This window comes from Conger conger, chromosome 3, assembly GCF_963514075.1.
Source record: "Conger conger chromosome 3, fConCon1.1, whole genome shotgun sequence".
Classification (NCBI taxonomy): domain Eukaryota; kingdom Metazoa; phylum Chordata; class Actinopteri; order Anguilliformes; family Congridae; genus Conger; species Conger conger.
Genome location: NC_083762.1, coordinates 37966887 through 37988861, shown reverse-complemented (window position 1 = coordinate 37988861; position 21975 = coordinate 37966887). Strand labels below are relative to the sequence as shown.

Here is a 21975-nt window from a genome sequence, read left to right as displayed (position 1 = left end):
GACGCCGTTGTCTGACTCTGCGATCAGCACATAACCTAATGCGCCGCGCTAAAGATATACTTTGTATCTTTAATCAACCGAGAGCCGGTTAATCTCATCCTTTCTGGTGGGCTGACGGAGCAGCGTGATAGAGCGTCGCTTTCATGTAACGCAGTGTTTAAACCCTTTTAATTACACTGAGGTCAGATTAATTCCTTTCAGAGTAGGGGGGATGGGTGATAGTGTGCTTCTATTTTAATCAATGCCCTATCCAATCAATTCCATCCCTGGCTTTTTTCCTCAAAAGCAATTAAGCACTGTGTCTTAAGGGAGGGCATTAACAGCCATTCTCCAATTTTGGATGGGTTTTTTTTTCCCAGCTATGCTCTGAAAACATTGAATATTCCTACTTGGTTCAAGTTTGTTTTTAATTTACTCAGCTATGCCAAAAATGTGAGAGGGGAGAGTAACAGCGCTAAAGAGCTGAATATTTCATGCGGGGGGTTGAAGACGAAAGGGAAGTAACAGAAAAGTGAACACAAAACATCCGAAAACGACTGAGAAAAGGGTCTAACAAACAAGATGGCCGACCAAGGTGTTGCACAGGAAGCTGACACAGACCAACAAGCGGGCAGGACAAGCCGGGGGCACAAGCCTCGTGACCTCATCACATTCAGGAGTCGAGGAGCTACAAGGCATTTGGCACGAGGGTCAATGGGTTAGAAAACCAAGAAGAGTCCAGGGTCTGAGAGTAAAAGTAAGGAACTTTCAGTTAGTTGACTTGATTCAGCAGCCCAACAATGTTGCCTTCCTTTGATAATAACTGGATGTAATAATGTAATTACATCCAGCGAGCAGTTGCCTGCATTTCAAGCAGAAAAGTGGTGTACATTATCCTACTATTCAATCATTTCATTTCATGTTGCTAAATTGATGAAAACAACTGAAATTATTTTTTCATTGCTTGCACTAGGTATACAATAATATAGTCGTTGCTTATGCCAAAACATTGGTTATTGGTCTTTATTTGCAGGGTTAACTGGGGTGAAGGACAATGTGCAGCTTTCTTCATTTTCTCTGATTATGATTTAACTGGCTAAGTGTACAGTACACCTGTGTGCCTCCTCCATCTCTATAGTCGGCCTACGAACACATCTATAAATATCTTAGATTCCAATCCACACAGATCTATGCTAGCAGCACATACCAACAGGGCTTACAGGACTACATACATTAAATTAAAAATGTAACCGACGACCCATTAAACCATACGCTCCGGCATTATGAGATAGCAAGATTAAGCAGGATTTAAGGCATAAGCTAAATTAATAACATTTTCCCTCGATCGTACTACAGTAGAAATCGTGAGCTCTGCGTTTCTTTAACGCGGGAGCCGGTCCCAGCACGGCCACATGCTGCGTCAGCCTGTGAGAACCCGGGCTGGAACATGTCCTCTGGAGCGTGCGGCTAACCGGTACATCTGGACCACGCGGCAGGGGACTGTCCGTCAACGACAGCTTCCGCAGGCAGAGCGAGCGCCTGACTCACCGGCAGAGTCTGGCAGCGACACGCCAGAGAAGTCCGGCCCAGAACTTTCTGGAAACCGAAACTCTCCTTCCGCTGAAGCTTAAAGACAAGCTGAAATCAAAATTCACTCTTTCCTCGATTCATTCGATTTGTCTTGAAGTATATATTCCAGAAAAGTTGTAAAGTTGTAATTTGCGTGTACTTTCAGACCAAAGTTTTTTCCATCCACTTCCTGGAAAAGGAGATTTTATATAATCATATAGAAGTAGGCTTTCCGTTCCCCTCCAATAACTATCCTTTTGACACAGCAGCGTGAATCCTATGCATCGTACTCCTCATTTAACGTCAGTGAAGTCTGGCAGTCGGAGGGTTGTCAGTTCGATCCTGCCCTGGGTGTGTCGAAGTGCCCCTGAGCAAGACACCGAACCCCCAATTGCTCCTGAGGAGCTGGCAGCCAATCACCGTTGGAGCATGAATGTGTTTGAATGGGTGAATGAGGCATCAATTGCACACCGCTTCGGATAAAGGCGTATATAAATGCAGACATTTACCATCCAAAAAGTTTTAGTTGTGTATACGTTATATCACTAGTGCTGCTCTAACTTCAGTTTCAGTTTGTTTAAACCAACACTACCCCAACGTGTCTATTGATTGGCTAGGAAGTGGTGAAGGAACCAGTCCAAACCATAATTGTGACAATTCTGAAAAAGCCTAGATTTAGCAGAGCTGAGTAATTTATATTTGATGCCACCGAGTATTCCAACTGAAGCCAACAAAAGCTAGCTCTGATACTGTTAATATTCAGAGGTTTAGCTGAATGAGCCACTCACATAGCAGCTGGGCGAATGAGTACTATTTGGAGCGATGGAGCTACACATCCACCCACAAGTAAGGTCTGATAAAAGGTTATTACTGTACCTGTTCATAATTAAAGGTGTCCAGCATGCCAAGGATCAGTCCCTGGATCTCAGCCAGCTTGCCTTTCCCATACACTGGGTCCTGGAACGGAGAGGGAGTCAAGCATACAATTAGCCTACTGAAAGCCATGACATTACATTACACTTATTTAGCAGACACTTTTACCCAAAGCGACTTCCAGTTGCAATATGGAGCAATATGGGGTTAAGGGCCTTGCTCAGGGGCCCAACAGCTGCACATACCTTATTGTGGCTACACTGTGGCTTGAACAATCAACCTTCCAGTTCCCAGTCAAGCACCTTAGCTATATAAGAAAGTTGCCAGCTGGTTTTCAACCTTCAAATCTTCAAAAAAGGGGGTGCAAATGTACTATCACACATGCAGCTACTCACAGCATTAGGCATACCGTCATATTCAAAAATCCTGTTTATGTTTACGAGAGAATTTTACCCATAAGTGCTTCATCCTGATCACAGTACAAATGCAATACAGTGCACTATATATATATATATATTATATATATATATATATATATATATATAGAATTATAATTATTTTTATTTTATTTAAACAGCCCCTTAAAGCATTCCCCCATGGTGTACAATACTTAATTGAACAAAACACAATTCTGCAGCTTCCTGAACATCTTACTGCTTTACTGAATCCCCCATAGAAGCATTTATTTTGCTTGTACACACAACCACACAAAAGCCATGCAATGCAAAGGGGAAAATTACATAATGGCTCATCTTTGTCTTGCATAACATTGAATGAGAATAATGATTGTGCTATCATTGTATGCATTGTGGCAAGAGCCCTCGCAGTATACCCGGGCCTCAGACCTCTCAAGGTAAATGTGGAACATTGTGGAACAAATGTGGAAATTTACCAGTTACCATTTAACAAACATGCAAATATGTATTGGATTGTGGTGTAAAGGCCAGTTCTGTTGTGTTCCTGCTTCAAACCAGAAGCATTCTGATGTGATTGCAGAAAAGTCTGATGGCATATACACTGATAGTCTTCGTTAGTGGCCTATTTATTAGGAATTTATTTCACTTATGTTTTAACTTATTGGTCTTCAAGATTTAACGTGTTGTGTGTTCAGAGATGCTCTTCTGCATATGCATACCACTGTTGTAATGTTTGGTTATTTGCGTAACTGTCACTTTCCTGTCAGCTTGAACCAGTCTGGCCATTCTCCTCTGACCTCTCTCATTAACAAGGCCTTTTTGCCCACAGAACTGCCTCTTACGGGATGTTTTTCACACCATTCTCTGTAAACACTAGAGACCATTATGTGTGAAAATCCCAGGAGATCAGCAGTTTCCAAGATATTCAAACCACCCTGTCAGGCATCAACAGTCAACAGTCAAAGTTACTCAATTCCATGGTCAAAGTTACTAAAAGTAGACACATTTCTCCTCTATTCTGATGTTTAGTCTGAACAACAACTGAACCTCTTGACAATGTATGCATGCTTTTATGCATTGAGCTGCTGGTACATGATTGGCTGATTAGATAGGTGCATTAACATGCCGGTGTACAGGTCAACCTAATACAGTGGTCACTGAGGGTATACCCTGAGGGATGATGCAATTCTTTTTTCAGTAAACTTGCACAGGAATCCTGTTATGCCACCTGACAGAATAATAACCACTCAACCACGGTCCACAATAAATGTACTCCGCAAAGTGCACTGGATGAAGAGGTCCATGCTCAAAGTGCATTGTGTGTAGAGGTCCATGCTCAAAGTGCCCTGTAGAAAGAGGTCCATGCTCAAACTGCATTGTGTGTGGAGGTCCATGCTCAAACATTGCTCAGCATTGTATGAAGAGGTCCATGCTGAAGTTTCTTCCCACCTCAAGTTTTTTTCTTTTTTCTCATTGTTGACTTTTTGGGGGTTCATGCCTGGTTTTACCCAGTTTTCCTTCTGTTATTCTGAGATATTTTTCTGTAAAAAGAGCTATAAAAATAAAATGGATGATGATGATGATGATGACTATGATGAGGTCATGATAGACTGAGGCAGAGTTTCAGAGCTATGAAAAAAATGGCTAAATCTTTCGTTTAAAAAGCTTTATTATTTAAAGCTGTTTGGGTGGATCTCTGTGAGTCCACTACAGGTCATTAACAGTCACTGACTTGGCAGAAGTCTGAGAATTTTTTGACAATTGTCACGGATGACAAAAACATGCTGCAGTGAAAATATTGATCCGTTTTATTTTTATTGAATGTGCTTCTAGTGTAGCTTCCAGTATACAGTAGTACAATATATTGTTCTTCAGATTAAAACCAGAGACTTATACTTAAAAAATTGGCTGCCACATATAATTCCTTTAAATAAAAGACTTTCCTTCACCATTGTACTGAGAGATGCCTGCACATGGCATGCATGATCCCGAGGCAGCAATTGACATTGTTTCTTCATCACAAGTTTGCTGGTAATGCTACAACCCCTCATTTTGGAAGTAAAGGTCAAAGTCCACAAATCCTACAAATCTATTGAGAATGACATGACACCTGGACGGTTTATATACCGATAAAGCCATGCGCTCGTGTCTTTATGACAACTCTACACTCATCTCTGTGGTTCGCACTGTCATGTTTACATGGATTTATCCGCACACTTAATTCTCTTTAGGCGTGGACCCAGTGCAGTTTACAGTACGTGACGACACAGAGTTCTCGTTACTACTTTGATTTGGACCATGACACTCCTTTAAATTTCCCCCTCAGGGAGGCATTTTCCTGGTTTGCATAAATAAATTAATCATAAACACGAACTACGTAATTATAGAATAGAATTAATGAAGTATGTCCACAATATTTTAACCGCTGGGCTGCTTTCGCCAGCCTCATATTCCCTTGCTTGCAGCGCTTGCAATATAGCATGCAGCTATATTTAAAAATGTATGTGAGGGGGCATTTTTAACTGTCACAAAGCGCTGAACGGAGAGTGTTTTCGTGACGGGCTGAAAAGAGAAGGAGGTCCAGGGCCGGCTGCCTCGCACGGACCTGGGCTCTCCGACTGAGGGGGGCTGGTGACGGCTGTCTGTCGAGGGGGGGAGAGGCAGGAGTTATTATCTCCCCTCCTCCGGCACGGTGTTCCTCTCGCGGGGGGAAGAGAGACAGACCGAGCAGAAGGCCTCTGAATAATGAAGGCCCCCCTCTGCCCCCGCGGCTGGCTCTCCGCACGGCTCCCCTAATCTCAGCGCCGGGTCCCGGGGGCCGCGCCCCCCCCCAGCCCCACTCCATCACCGTCTCGTTACGGAGCTCTGCGGCGGCCGAACGGAGGGGGAAAGAGGCGTTAGCGCTGTTCCGTCGGGAGTCCCCGGCCCTTACCGTACATGGACCCGAGCGGAGCGGTTCGCGTTCGCTTAAAGACGGAGGCGAATGCAAACACAAGAGAGCGAGCGCACGCACGGCGCATGCAGTCGCACGCCCACACACGTGCGCACACGCGTGTGAAATAGGAAAGTCGTGTCCTACCGAAGGCATGGTCTCGTTTTGCTGTGGCCAGCAGGACTCTGCTACCTGCCAAGAGAACGATTCTTATTACCAAATCCACACAGATGCAGCTACTCAACACACTGAACCCACGAAACACAGTGAAATCACCCCACACACTGCACACTCTCAACTACTGAACCCACCAAACCCACTCATCACACTGAAACCACTCAACAGGCTGAACCCACTCAACACACTGCACCTACAATATACACTTAACCACTCAACACACTGCATCTACAATATACACTTAACCACTCAACACACTGCACCTTCAATATACAACCACTCAACACACTGCACCTTCAATATACACTTAACCACTCAACACACCGAACCCACTCAACACACTAAGCATAGTTGCACCAGCAACACCCCCTCCACACACTCAAGAATGACACATACTGCAGCTACTCCATACACTGCGCCCTCTCGAAATGCAGCACCCAGCACATAAAACACTGATGGAAGCCCGTGTAAAGGAGACAAGCACAACAGCTTCAGCAGCTGTGGGATGTTTTTCTGCTGCTGTAAATCAGTGCGTTCCACGGCTCACACCACACAGCTCTGCTCTGGTAAGCAGTCCTTCATTCTGCGCAGTAGACATATTCAAACAGCCAAGTGTTTTCCGGCTACAACTGCGAGTTTCAGAGGACACTGAACGAATAGCAAAATCAGTACTTTTTAGGACACTCTTACACACACATGCAAAAACATGCACGCAGGATAGCGCTGGATATCAAGGGTAAAAAAATAGCTTTACTTGAACTATGTATATGTAATTAATAATAAGCGTGGCATAATGTCTGTCATAACTGGTCGTGACAACATAATACAGCTTGCAAAATTTGAAATTACACTGACATAATTACATTACATTACATTAATGGCATTTGGCAGACACTCTTATCCAGAGCAACGTACAACAAAGTGCATACCCATAACCAGGGATAAGTGCGCTGAAAGACCCTAGAGGGAAGTACAATTTCAACTGCTACCAGTACAACAAGGATAAGGACCAGGGCCAATTTGAGATTTTTTTTTGAGATTTTTTTATTTTTTTTACAGAAAAACAAACAAACAAAACGCAAAAGTATGACCAAACCTGCCAGTCAATTTGAAACAGTTATTTTGACATTATGACAGTGATAGGACATGTGTCAGTACCTGAACGTAATATGTAGTCATGGCTCACAATAACAGGCATTATGTCTTGATTATGGCAGTGTTGGATATATGGTGTGCAGTTCAAGTAAAGTGTTATCAAGAAAAATATACTTCGATAACTGTTATTTGTTCATGTGAAAATGTACAGAGGCACAAGCTGGATGAAGTGTATACCTTAGAGAAAGCCCGCAAGTGAGAAATGGATCAATATAAATTCTGAGGACTGAATCCAACCAATCCAAATACTGGCTGAAGCATAAGCCTACCAAACACATTCTCATTAGAACTGAAAATTGGAACATAATGACTGCGTCTGATTTATCTTTTCCATTATGAAAAGTTCTTCAAAACAAGACACTTTAGCACCGCGCTAAAACAACGTATGATTGCTACAACCTCGCCGAACAAGAGCGAGCAGCAGGCAGGCCGCTTTCAAAACGAAATCATTCTTCTCGCGCTCCGATTCCGACAGATTCCACCAGCACGAAGACACACGCGGAGTTGAAAAATGATGCGCCGTTATAATTCGAGGAGATGACTAGGGTACGGGGAGGTGTGAAAAATCCCCCCGGAGGAGGCAAACAGAAGCCGAACCTGTTGGACCTCCATCAAAATGAGTGTTTGAGGAGAAGGGCTGGATATCAAGACACTGACACCGCGGTAATGAGGTGGAGCTGTGTTATTACATTCGGTTCAATTCGCTTTTATTTGTACAGCGGAGGCATTGTCGTCAAGACGCTCTGTTGCAGAAGCTATTATCCAGTCGCGTGATTTCTTTTCTTTGACACCCAACATGGAGCCAAACTTCTACAGTTCTCACGTCGAGTTGGAGTGTCCAATTAACCGAGGGCTAGTTGATGTACAATCCCTGCTGCCGGTTCGGGATAGCGCGGACATCCTCGGCTCTCTAAAAAACCTCTGCTTCTTTCCGCACCGAAGCCCACAGCCGAGTTTGCGCAGAGTTGAGTCGGAGGAAGACTTCTCATACGCGGCTTTTTCCAAAGACATGCAGGTTTGGGACTACAGATGACAATGAGCTCATTAGCTTACTCTGGCGCATTTATATTGATGTGGAAACTGAAAATGTTGATTAATGTGCCTGTCCCTGATAATAAGTTTAAGGCCCTGTTTAGACGACTGTTTCTGAAAAACGGAAATGTTTTTCCCTTGCTTTTCCAAAAGAATCTGCGTTCATACAACAACGTTATGATAAAGATCCCCCTTTACACGGTTACGCAAAAATATTTGAAACGCTGTAGTATGCATGCCAGGCCAGTGGGTGGCGGTGTAGCTTTGCAACTCAACACCACAGAATAACACCACACGCCTGCGTATTAGGGTCCGTGTCGTCACAGTTTCATGTCATCACCCACGGTCTTACCAATTTACACGGAAATGGTGAGGATCGCGTCATCAAATAATTCCACTCTGGAACCCGTTATCAAAAGTTATCATTTTCAGCCCTCCAAAATGCCGATGTCATGTAAACGAAAGGCCCCAATGCAACAAAAGTGTGCCGTTTTAGGCAGGCACCGTTGTCGTGTAAAGCCACCCAAAGTCAGTGTCGACTATGGCCGGTCGCTCCATAGGGAAATGTCCAACTGCCTGTCGCAACACCGGGGGAACGTGACGTTTCAGTCAGTTAGAGGCCCACGTTTCCTCGCCCGCAAGCCGCCCGCGCCTGTTGACTGGGTGCCCATGGACTGCATAAAGTATACGCTTAACAAGACAGATCACGTCATGTTAATAAAGATGCTTCATTAACGTCACTTTTAATCTGAGTACAGCCTTAATGCAGCACCTGTTGTACTTGGAGCCATTTAATTACTTTCAAAACTGGTGACTTCTGGGAAGCTTGGAATGAGAGAGAAGACTCCACCAACCCAAGGAGGACATGAGGTCATCTGCACTGGGAAATCACATGCTGAAATGCTCCCTACCTTCCTTAATCTTGCCTGCCTGTTTTAATTAATGCATTTCACAGAAACTTTCACTCCGACTTTATTCATTTAGATAGGATATTGATTTTAAATTTTACATTTAGCTGATGTGGAGGCACTTATCTGGAGTGACTTACACAGCTGACACAGTTATGAATAAACCTTCCACAGGAGGTTTACTACAACACATCTACAACTACAATCTCCAGTCTACAATCACAGATTGTGTTACTAGTTACTACGCCTTCCATATGGTAAATGATAAATGGTCTGCATTTATATAGCGCCTTTATCGAAAGCGCTGTACAATTGATGCTTCTCATTCACCCATTCACACACACCAACAGCGACTGGCAGTCATGCAAGGCACCAACCAGCTCGTCAGGAGCAATTGGGGGTTAAGGACTGCCAGACGACTGCGCTTACCTCCTGAGCTAATGTCGCCCTATATACAGTAGTCTATACTCATAGAGACCCACGTTACCATGATATCCTCCACTTCTCTCTCCTGCAAGGCCCAGAGTCTACAATCACAGAGACTACAACACAACTTCTCTGTGCCAACAGACCTTCTCTGTGACCCTCTTCACTTAATTCAGTTGACAGGAGGATGGGGTTTATTGAACATCCCTTTCCTGCGGACATGGAGATGATTGGTATGGTGATTTAAACTGCAGCCTGAGATATGCAGAGGGATACGATGTTGCAAAGAGACCCGTACTATGAATCTCCAGAACAGCATAATGCACTAATCATTCCCTTTCAAGTGGAGTGAATATGAGAGTGTCTCTGTGTTGTGTGGGGGAGGGGGCCTGTGAATAAAAGACTACATTGAAAACACTTCAAAAAGGAAAAGACAGGCATGGCAGAGTTCACCCCCACTTACAGAGCGAGAGAGAGGGAGGGAGGGAGGGAAAGAGAGAGAGAAACAGAGACGGAGAGAGAGGAAGTAGGAGAGGGGGGGAGGGAAGGAGAGAGAAAGAGGGCGAGGGAAAGAGAGTTCTTGTTTTCTCTTGAATAGGAATGTGCTAAAGACCAGACCAGGCTGATGATTAAGAGATCTATTTTTACACAGCCTTCAGACACATTAGCACACTGCTCACACATATGAGACTCCAGTGTTACATTCGCGCTGGCAGCTAAGCAAATGGTTCCAAGAGTCCTGATGAAGAACACATGAAAAATGAATGAAAATTTCAGGAACCAAATAAATTAAAAATGGAAAAGTTGTCTCTCTCTCGTGTACTGTCTACAATGTTTCTTAATCAAGAGAGAGTTTGCGAGCTCCCAACTATCTGGCGCTCCCTGTCAAAAAAAACAGCTCAAGCTAGGTTTTCAAACAGCTGGTAGCTGGTTGACCAGCTCCCAGCTCGACAAGGTTTAGCTGGTTGACCAGTTCAGACCAGCTCCCAGCTCGCCAAGGTTTGACCAGCTCAAGCTACGTTTCGAAACAGACAAGCTCCCAAGCACTAGCTGGTCGACCAGGTCATAACCCAGCTAGAACAGCTTTATGACCAGCTTGGCCATGCTGGTTGACCAAGTCATTCCCAGCTAGACCAGTTCAACTTTCAGTTTGGTGAACCTGGTGTAGCTGGAATTTACAGCAGGGCAGAGATCATGGCATCTGAGAAATAACCCGCTCTCAGTCCTGCGACTGCCCTACACGTCTAATGTACTTCTAAGCACATTTTTATCTTTATCATCTTTACAAAATGTGGAAAGGCAGCCGGTCCTCCAATCCCTCTTCACTCGTTTCCAATAAAAGAGGATGTAACAGACTTTCTTTACGTACATCATAGCAGCAGCCCTGCACTCTGAAAATCATTCCATCTCGTCTAGGAAGGGTCAGACAGCCGAGCGAAAATCAATAAGGCTTGGCTTTTAGGTTTGGAGCCCCCCCCCTCCCATTAAGGCCTATTAAGAGTGTTTCAGCAGTGACAGGCAAAGCATTGTGGGTGGCCGCGCAGGGAAACGATCCCATCGCCTCGAACAAACGGCTGGATCGCCGTTCAAATGCAGGCGATTCCTTCTGAAGTTTTTTCTTTTCAACTATTTCTCCACTGCCTGTACAACGGCCAGTATGCGTAACAGATCCTCCAACCTCCGAAGCTATTCATAGCTCTCCCATTCACATAAGTGGGATGTAAGTCCTCTGCTTCCACTGAACTGAAGGGATTACGGATTTCCTTCGGCTAGCACTTAAACCGCAATTACGCTCTTCCTGAAACGGCAATTGTGTAAGGTTAAGTAACCTTGCACTTGGAAGAGAATTTACACACGGCGGAAAGCTAAATCTGTTTTTCACATTAACCCAGTGACGGTCCTCAGAGACCTTATCATATCCGGACATGGTGGCTTGCGATAGAGAGGCTCAGCATCCTGTTAGAGAAGTGCTAGAATATCTCACAACAGTTTAACACAACAGTATGAGAAATTTGATTTCGGTACTTTTGGGAAAAGCAGGTGATAATGAAAGCTATTCTCTACTCAGTTGTTTAAAAACAACTCTCCTCTTGACTCTCGGACAGAGACAAAAGGCATGTTAAAACCCAGCCAGGGTACCAAGCATTTCACCCATTAGTTTACTTTATGCCCTTATGCAAATGAGGCATCCTTTTTTACGGGAATAAATGAGGTGAGCTTTTGCCAAGAGTCGTGACATTCCAACCATCAATCCCAACGCTGCCCTTAAGTCACGCTCACTCTGCGCAAGAACCATGTGAAAAGACGAAGTGGTCAAAGGCGAACGGATATAAAAGCAGACAGTGCCTCCGCTGTGGCTGGGACTTCAGGGCGGTGCGTAATTGGCCGTAGTTCTGGCCGTGGAGGAGAGGCTTCACTGGGCCCAGTTAGCTCCGCTCCATCGCACACTAGTGTCTCCTCTGGTTGTGTCTGACGGGCAACCTTGCAAAAAACCTGCAGGCGTGGGACACCTGACGCCCATGCTCGAAAGCGTCAGCTTGAAATTCCATGTTTTCTTTCCGCGGACATGTCGCACCACACTTCGTCGAAGCGTGAATTAGCCTTAGAGTTTCCGCGGTACGCCGAGACCAGCAGCGTGGGCCTCTGGCGCGCTTCCTGTAGCAGCTTGGCCCGGCAGATATTGCCCAGTGTGCAGGAGGCAGTCATCTGGCTGTGCATATTCTAGTGCGCACCCCCCCCTCCCAAATAAACAGAGGACACTGCGGATGTGGGGTGGCAGCTGTGACGGTGTGTTGCGGTTCGGACAGTGAAACGGTATGGAGCAGCTTTCGGGCTTTTGTTATTGATTAGTATCAGACCTGGGTCAAATACGTAATTGATTTGGATTCAAATACTTTTCCGCGCTTTACTCAGCTTGTCCGGGGTATCGGAACCTCACTCACAAAAAGTGCATGCCAGATCTTCTGGTCCTCTTGGTTGGCTCAATTGCATCAGGCAAGATTAATGGAGCACAGAAAAGTATCCAAATCCAAAACAATGACGTAATTGACCCAGGGCTGATTAGTAGACTGAAGCGAACGCAGGCCGAGCACTGAGAAGCGAGTGGCGAGCTGGAAGCGGGCGGTAAGCTCTGGAGCGGTGCCGCTGGTCTGCACCCACCTGCAGAATGCGCTGGATGATGGCGGGCAGGGCGATGAAGCTCGTCATGCTGTTGAGGACCCGCATGGTCAGTTCCTTCAGAGCTGCGGGAGAAGACAGAAGAGAGACGCACATGGCTAACGTAAACTCACCGTGTTCCCAACACCAAGTTTGCTCGCCACGTGCCGGACAGTGCGACTTTCATGACGAATAACAAACAAAAATATTTTGAGACCAGCTTTGGTTTTTTCGTGTGTGTAAAGTATAATTTCTTCTGTTTTCCGAAAAACTTGGTATGAGCCACATACGCGATCCGTTTCAGCATACAGTGACATGGAAATAGTGCTACACTGTGACATTGTGGTTGGGAAGCTGTTGCTAACGAGAGACTACGAACCAGGCAGGCTTATACAGCGGCGTTCGGACCATCGTGAGCGAAAGCGGTCTTCCGAACACAGGGACGTGGTGCAGTTATTTGTTGTTTTCTCAATAAGCAACCATAATCATAAACCGCATTCCTCAGGAGAAAAACTACCATTGAACAGACGGTAACCTCTGGTGTTTATGTTACCGTCACCACAGGGAGTCACACGACGGCAGGCTCTGTGGGAGCGGGGGAGGTAGCTTTGAGCAAGAGAAAACGAAGGGGGATTTCACATCCGGGTGTGTGCTTTGGTGGGCTGAGGACTCTTTGGTGGGGAAGCCCTAGCAATGCTATAAGGACTAATAGTATGGAGGTCGAAGGTTCTGCCTCCAATGTAATCACAATGGGTGTTCCATGCACAAGCATAAAAAATTGATATCTTGGCTCACTTTAACAGGTCATTTAACAAAGAAATAAGTTTTGAGAAGTTTTTTTCTAATAATGGTGAAAGTTGACATTCGCATTTGTTTATTTCCAGTCCAGTGGCCGCTAGGATTCCAACTCCTGCATTTATGGCATACAAGAAAAATAAATCGGCAGAATATGTTTTCTGGGAAATTGCCAAAACGGGTTTGACCTCCCAACTAATAGCAAGGTTCCCCCCTGCAGGGCTATAATGGGGTTGGCTGTACTCTGAGGTCACCGACCGCTGTGGACCTGAGCTGCTGCACCACAGGCACTGGGACTGAGGGTCTGAGCGTCTGAGGGTGTGAGGGAGTGAGGGTCTGAGGGTCTGAGCGTCTGAGCGTCTGAGCGTCTGAGGGAGTGAGGGAGTGAGGGAGTGAGGGACTGAGGGAGTGAGGGAGTGAGGGACTGAGGGTCTGAGGGAGTGAGGGTCTGAGGGAGTGAGGGAGTGAGGGAGTGAGGGAGTGAGGGACTGAGGGTCTGAGGGAGTGAGGGACTGAGGGTCTGAGGGAGAGAGGGACTGAGCGTCTGAGGGAGTGAGGGAGTGAGGGACTGAGGGTCTGAGGGAGTGAGGGAGTGAGGGAGTGAGGGACTGAGGGTCTGAGGGAGTGAGGGAGTGAGGGAGTGAGGGAGTGAGGGACTGAGGGTCTGAGGGAGTGAGGGACTGAGGGTCTGAGGGAGAGAGGGACTGAGCGTCTGAGGGAGTGAGGGTCTGAGGGAGTGAGGGTCTGAGGGACTGAGGGACTGAGGGACTGAGGGAGTGAGGGTCTGAGGGTCTGAGGGAGTGAGGGAGTGAGGGAGTGAGGGTCTGAGGGAGTGAGGGTCTGAGGGAGTGAGGGTCTGAGGGACTGAGGGACTGAGGGAGTGAGGGTCTGAGGGTCTGAGGGAGTGAGGGAGTGAGGGTCTGAGGGAGTGAGGGAGTGAGGGAGTGAGGGTCTGACCTTCTGAGGTGTGGCGCCAGGCGGGCCCCTTCAGGAGTTTCTGTGGGGACATCATGGCCTCAAGAAGGGGAAACCACAGTGCCTGTAGGGAATTTAGTACAGCTGATCAATAAACTAAATACAACTACTGCACACACATACACACAAATGCATGCACGCGAGTGCGCACACACGCATGCACACACACACAAACACACACAAACACAGGCACGCACACGCACGCACACACACACACACACAATCACTCATCAACATTTTTCATGAGTATTAAATTAATAAAATGACATTTAAATAAATATTTGAACGCATTATCCAAAATACAGTAAGAAACCAGAACTCAGTGCAAGCAAGAGCCCTTTCACTAATAAAATATTTACAAAACATTCAGTTCAGTCACATTATATTGCATTGCGGTCAGGTCTGGTGCCGTGACAAGACTGGGGTCAGGAGAGCTCAATATGCCTCCAAGCTGTTCCCCCTGCAGTCTGTGAAAATTAAACAACTGCGACTTATGCTGTTCACCTCAGCACGGTTTCACACAGCTCTGCAGGTATACGCACAGAGACTGTCGAAAAGTATGGACCAAGTGCCCCTTACATAACCCACTGGCTATCCATGAGCTAGTGAAAACCATTTTGAATCCATGGAAGTCAAGTTAACCGGGTTTATAATTTGGAGCCATAGACTGCGGAATGTGGCTCCTCCCCTAAGCGTGTGAGAGAGAGACACGGCAGTGATGCGTCTCTGATTGGTCCCTAAAGCATTACTGAATCGTACCAATAACACCATAACTTAAAAGAATATTGGCACATGGGGAGGCATTAGATTAGATAGAGCTATTGCGACAACATTTTCCTGTGGGAAAAATGACTGACTTTGATTTTTTACCATTGACTTCACATCAGTGGTGCAACAACAAGGGCCGATCTATTTGAGGATTTTGTGCCAACTTCAGCATTTAATAATTTAATTAGCTCAATCATACATTGATCTGACATGTGTATAAGCACCAGCTACAGCAGCAGACTGCTAGTGTAGTCGAAAGATTTTACCTTGCTCAAATACAGGAGTGAAGCAGCATAGTTTATAGAGCTGTCAGAAATCTAAAATGGAGGTAACTGGTTGGAACAAAAACCAGCATGCCTCCTGCTTTACACTGAAAGAGTGGATACGGGAGCCAACTGCAGTGGCCATAATGAGCAGCATCATTTAACAAAACCAGGAAATGATCATGAAAAACGAAGGCCGGTTTTGGCCGCTTGTATACACACCTCTCTCTGCTGCTGATTCAGGCTCGGAGAGCTCCTGTGACACAGAGAGATGATGTCACTCAGAGCCACCTCCAACCTCTGCAGCGGAAGCTGCTCCTCCTCCTCTGTGTTAGCTGAAGGAAGCATCCGGAACACAGGCATAACCAATACATCACTGATACATGTTACACAGACATAACTAACATTATCATATTGTGCTTATTATCGTACTATATTGCGAACAATGCATTCATTCTGGTCCTAAGTGTGGACACCTGGCCACCAAAACCATTTTAGAAGATAATGAAGAATTCAAAGATAAAAAAGGAAACCTGCATGAGTTGAAATGTTTAAGGAAGAAACAAAACTACCTAATTAAGAGCCTATTAATTAACCTCAGTCTTTTATGTGTTGCTTCTTCTTTTCCATTGTTGGCAAGATGGTGTAATAAGCACACTATGAACACTGTAATTTTATTCTTTGTGCCATTGCAAAGCTATTTCTGGAATAATGTGGTTTAAGGTAAACATTCTCTCTGAAGATGAAAAGTACCTAATTAAGATTAACAGCTCGTTAAAATTAAATGGCAATTGTGGTTGGAATGAAAACCAGCATACACAGGGGTACTCCAGGACTGAGTTTGGGAACCACTGGTCTAGAACTTTTCTAACATTAATAAAATAACAGGCTACAATGCATAATAGAATGTACAAAAACAAGACTATGATAATAAATCATAAAATCTTATAAAAGCCGTAAGTAGGTTTTTACAATCAACACCCACCTCCCCTATTCCTGCTAGCAAACTGCTGCAATAACAAATTTACCCTCCAGATTTAGCATTTCTTCCATTAGCAAAGAATTTCTTCCATTAGGCCCACAAATGATTAGTATGAACATGTCGACTAAAATGGTAATTACAGCATAAGTATAGACCTCAAAATTGAAATGGGGAAAAATAGGCATTGAAATAAGTTGCAGAGATAAATATTTATGTCAGGTAGAAAACATGTGCGACAAAACAAAACAGCACATTTATATATCTATATATATATTAAGAAAAGAGGTTGACATGCTGAATTTCACTGTTTCCATTACAATTATATATTTTTTTAAATGACAGTTTTTGTGCAAAAACCCGGTTCAACGGAAACCTGGTCACTGGCACATGTTACAAACAGATATAACAAAGTAAGTTTTCTTACTTTGGCTCTCTTGGGTGAGGACGATGAGTTTGTCCTTCAGCGTCTAAGGAGGTGGAGAGATATGCCGGTTCAGAGTGAAAGAATTCACAGTGAAACGGCTGCATTCAGACTGAACAGTTCCACTCAGACCCGTCCCCCAAGAGTCCAATAGCAGAGATTCACCTCACCCAAACGCTCACAAGCATAGCTCCCTGACCAGCACTGCACACTGGGGCCTGCCACCAGACCAGAGCAATCGCACACACACTGTGACATTGCGGTGGGAATGCCACTCCAGAATAAAGGACCGACAACACAGAGAACGATAACTATAATAACTGCAAATATGTTGTTTTAAAAATCCAACTCAAGTGGATGAAGGAGCCACAACTATAACAACAAGGGGATCACTTTCTGAGCTTTCAGGATCACTTTCTTTCTAGCTACATGAACGATAAAACATGCAGCCAATCAAAATCCACCCAAATTTATAGGGCACCTAGTTCAAGGAATACACCAATTTTAGGAAACGCACCTTTATTCCGACTTACCCAGACTTAGTTCGACTTGTATCTACCGTGTAAATAAGCTTGCTTCGGAGTTGGTGTAAGGTGTATTTCTTCACTTTGAAGGAGGTAGGCAACTGACTCCTATAGGCTTCAAGTCTTTATGCTAAGCTTACACGTTATGCTATCATGGAAACTGAGCCAGTGAATGCACAAAAATGAAATCAAACATCTTGTCTAAGTCAGAGTAAGTCGGAAAAAAGGTACATTTCTCCCAAAATGTTGGTGTATTCCTTTCAAAATGGCAGCCGACATAGCCGAGAGGCTATTTACAGAATGTTATAGTTCATCAGTGTGGTTGCTCTGATTGTTATCATTATAGTTATTGCACTGCGTCACACACCCAGTCCAGACCTCACCTGCAGCAGAACTTGGAAAGCTCCATGGACATCTCCCTTCTTCTCCAGCAGGTAGGCCGTGGCCTCATGGAGGCTGTACTGTTCTGTGATCTGCGTTTCACATCGACAGGGGGGAGTTGTTGCAATGTTCCCTTTGGTAAACTTATATAGAGGAAAGCTTCCAAAGTCTAGAACAGGTATTTTTAGTATCAGAGCACAGGTACAGTACTGTAGATACATTGCAGTAGCTGACAAAAAACAAGGTCAGAAAAGCCTTGTGGATTCCAGTCTGCAAGTTTCTATTTCTCCTTCACTTAATGTATCTTCAATGACTGGAGTGGGTGTGCTGTCTTTAGGCAAAAACAATAGGATCATAATGCGTGAGAATATTGATGTACGCTCAGTGAGCACTTTATTAGGTATTTATTAGACTTGTTTCTGCTGCTGCAGTCTATCCATTTAGAGGTTTGCCGTGTTGTGTGTTCAGAGATGCATACAACTGTTGTAACGTGTGGCTATTTGTGTTACTGTCACCTTCCAGACAGCTTTGTCCACTGGCCCTTCTCCACTGACCTCTCTCATTAACAAGGCGTTTCTGCCCGCACATCTGCTGCTCAATTGTTTTTTTGGGGGTTTTTTCACGCCATTCTCTGCAAACTCTAGAGACTGTTGTGTGTGACAATCCCAGGAGATCAGCAGTGTCAAAACACCCTGTCTGGCACCAACAATCATTCCACGGTCAAAGTCACTTAGGTCACATTTCTTACCCGTTCTTACATTTGGTCTGAAAAACAGCTGAACCTCTTGACCATGTCTGCATACTTTTATGCATTTAGTTGCTGCCGCATGATCGGCTGAATAAATATTTGCATTAACAATCTGGTGTACAGGTCTACCTAATGAAGTGCTCAGTGAGTGTATTTTGTGGTAACCTTGCTGAATTTCCATGAAAAACTGGTCGTCGATAAAATTCATTAAGCCATTTTGAACAGTAGGTGTGTGTGTGTGTGTGTGTGTCTGAATGACAGAGGGAGCATCTGACTCTGGAGTGAGAAGGGCAAGGGATGCTGGAGGCCATACTGGTTTCCCTGAATAAATATTAGGGCTGCGATGCCATCTGTTCAAAATATTGATTTTCCCTTTCTCATAAATCCCTAACATACTTCAAAATTCAGGGCAAAACATCTTAGCTGGTTCTGAGCTGCGCTGACTGACAGCTTGACTGCTATGTAGCGCAATCCTCCTTGAGATGCACTGGCAGCCGTATTAATAACAGTGGAAAATTTCTAGGTGCACATAACACAGGCTTTGCTCAAGGTCACAGAGGTTAGTCTGCAGAAGAGGGTCATCCTACCTTTATGGTCTCTTCAAGCCTGTAGTCCTGAGAGAAGCGCAGGAAACCAATGACCTGGCAGGGGCTGAAACGGCACAGCAGTCCCACGTGGAGCTCGTGGAGGTCAGGGCTGAGTCTCAGGACACCCTGGGGATGAGGGCCTTCTCTGCAGGAGACAGGCCAGTCAGCACAGCTTCACTGAACGTGACATGCAGGTAGCGGTGACAAAGCCGCTAAGATGAAAGGCTTTTCTCCCGTTCGTCAAATGAGGCCGACTTAAATCAACTCGGACAAGAGAAGAATCACGTTCCTCACTAGCACACCGGTGTATTTTGAAAAGGTGAGTTTTGAGACAATTGCCGCCCATGAGTTTGCCTTCCTGACTAATTGGGAAAGGCTGTTCCACCACTGGGGAAGGCTATTCCACGATTGGGGAAGGTTGTTCCACCACAGGTGTGTGAGGGCAGAGGGCCGTGATTAGGGGCTGCTGTGAGCTCGAATGACAGACGGTGGTAGCTCGCTGCTGGAGTATACAGTGTAATCACTGTCTGAAGTCTGTTAGGGGCCGCTTGCAGCCTGACATGCCAGGGTGAGAGATTTGAATTATAATTTGTTATTTAGCCCGTGTTTTTATCCAAAGCGATGCACAGTTGATTAGACTAAGCAGGGGACAATCCCCCCAGAGCAGTAAGCCAAACAGCCAGGCTTTATAGGAGTCCAGAGGAGAGATTACGAGGGCATATATACAAGTAGCTGTGTAGCCTCTTGGGGGAAGCATACTGGATAATGCCTTTTTTTACTCGTCAGTAATACATTTAAACAGATCCTGAGAAAGATGTTCGATGACCACACCCTAAGAGCACAGAGAGGTAGACACAAAAGAGAGAGGGGGGAGGGAGAGAGAGGCAGAGAGATAGAGATGGCACTGCAGGCTGTGTGTTCATTTAATGACATTAATAGCATGTTATTAAACATCCAGCAGAGAGTAGAGTTTTTCCAAACAGAATTTCTGAGAACTGAGGGGAGCTTCAAAGTATTTGACTTGTATTGCATGCAATGCAATTTCTCTCTCACTCTCTCTCACACACGCGCACACACACACGCGCACACACTAACATGCGTGCACACACACGCATACACATGCATACACACGCACATACACACACGCATAGTATGTTTAAGGTACAGTGTATGTAGGCATGTGTGAAATGGAAGTTGGATGCACTGCAGAGTGTTGAGTGCAGAGGCTGTTGAGAGTGAAATATTAAAAATACACTCTTCCATTCCCTTGAGCTCCATTTCACAGCCGAAAGCCCCTCCCCTTCCTCCAGGCCCGGCTGAGCCAGGTTAATAACAGGGCACCACTGCATACTCACGGGCACTGAATTCTGCACACAAAGACACCCAGAGCCTCAAAGAAACCGCTGCAGGAACGGAAACCCTACTTTCTACTGACAAATTAAAATGAGATTTAAATGTATTCAGAAACTTCTCAATCCTGCTGATAAGTCTCAAATAAGATGTTCTAACAGGATAGAAACATGTCCTCATAAGCTCAACCACTGGTTACAACTGAAGGTATGATTCTCAGCAGGAAAGACCATGGTGTCTCCATAAATATTCAAGGAAGTGGAGTGGAGGCGGAAGGCTATTTCTGCAAGTTCCACTCCAAGGGTTGGCGAGGAGGGTGGTATCGGTTTCCGGGTTTCATGCCTATCCCCTGCGCTGAAATATATAATCAGTCCAATTGTTTTGCTGAACTGACATTTTAGCTTGGAGCAACTTCTCTGAGACAAAGAGCGTAGCCTATAGTCTAGTGGTTAAGGTGCTTGACTGAGACCTGGAAGGTTGGTGGTTCAAGCCCTACTGTAGCCATAGTAAGATAAGTGCTGTCCTTAGCCCCATATTGCACCAGGGGGGAAAGCTGCACCCATATTGTCCCCTACACAGTATAATTCAAATGTAAGTTGCTTTGGATAGAAGCGTCAGCTAAATAATTTACATATAGGACAGCGACCATGGAAACAACTGCAGAGCTGGAGGAATTCTGTGTAGCCTCACAACTGAGGGCCGTACACAGGGTGAAGCTTCATTGTTACAGTGGTCGATTTCTTACCTGGACAACAGCAGTTGCATGCAAATGCTATTGCTCCCAAACTGCCATTAGCAGGCTACCCTAGCCACAGAAAAGCTACGAGACTGAGAGGGACAGGAGTGTGGCCATGTGACCGGCTGCTAAGACACCTGGTGTGCGCGTGACTGCAACAGTGCGTGTCCGTGTGACGTGATTTCAGAGCCACCAAGGAATACACTGACCCAAAAGCCCTCACCATAAAATACAGACTATACTACCCACCAACAAACCTTTTAAAATCAGGCTACACATTCGAATATGCATGAATACACATATGAAAGGGAAAGGCAGTAAAAACAAAAGTATTTTGGTGACATACAAATTCAATAATAAAAGGTGAAGCAACATGAATCCAAATGACACAATCATACACGAGTCACACAAGAAGTGACACGTGAAACCAATGTGCAAAGTACAGGTTTCAAATGTGACACCTTTGCAGTAGTTAACTATATAATGCATGCCTGCTTTCCAGGCATCATCTATACCTATAAACCAGACCAACAACAATATGCAATTGTTTTGGTTTCAAATACTTTCCTACACTTTACTGAGCTTGCCTAGTCCATTCGACTACTGTATTACCAAAGTGCAAACCATGCTTTCTGGTCCTCTTGGTTAGCTCAATTGCACCAGGCAAGATCAATAGAGCACATAAAAGTGCTTGAAACCAAAACAACTATGTATTTGACCCGTGGTCTGCCATAAAACAGGCTTTTCAGATACGATATCCAGCAAAGCTCAAATGGATTTTTCCCCCTGCGGCTCTCGTTCTTGTATAATGACGCATATGCC

General features: G+C 45.0%; 1 protein-coding gene across 2 annotated transcripts in view; it reads right to left on the bottom strand.

Annotated features, from left to right (window-relative positions):
- Positions 1-21975, bottom strand: part of vps8 (VPS8 subunit of CORVET complex) — a 110749-nt gene that overhangs the window by 33050 nt on the left and 55724 nt on the right. The window contains exons 35-42 of one of the 2 annotated variants that reach the window (XM_061235086.1): positions 19068-19212; positions 17735-17824; positions 16831-16873; positions 15647-15759; positions 14376-14457; positions 12627-12709; positions 5917-5961; positions 2425-2505 (exon numbers count right to left, since the gene is read on the bottom strand). In XM_061235086.1, coding sequence (XP_061091070.1) covers positions 2425-2505; positions 5917-5961; positions 12627-12709; positions 14376-14457; positions 15647-15759; positions 16831-16873; positions 17735-17824; positions 19068-19212 — 682 coding nt within the window. The remainder of the gene's footprint in view (positions 1-2424; positions 2506-5916; positions 5962-12626; positions 12710-14375; positions 14458-15646; positions 15760-16830; positions 16874-17734; positions 17825-19067; positions 19213-21975) is intronic. The other variant, XM_061235087.1, reaches the window with a different exon arrangement.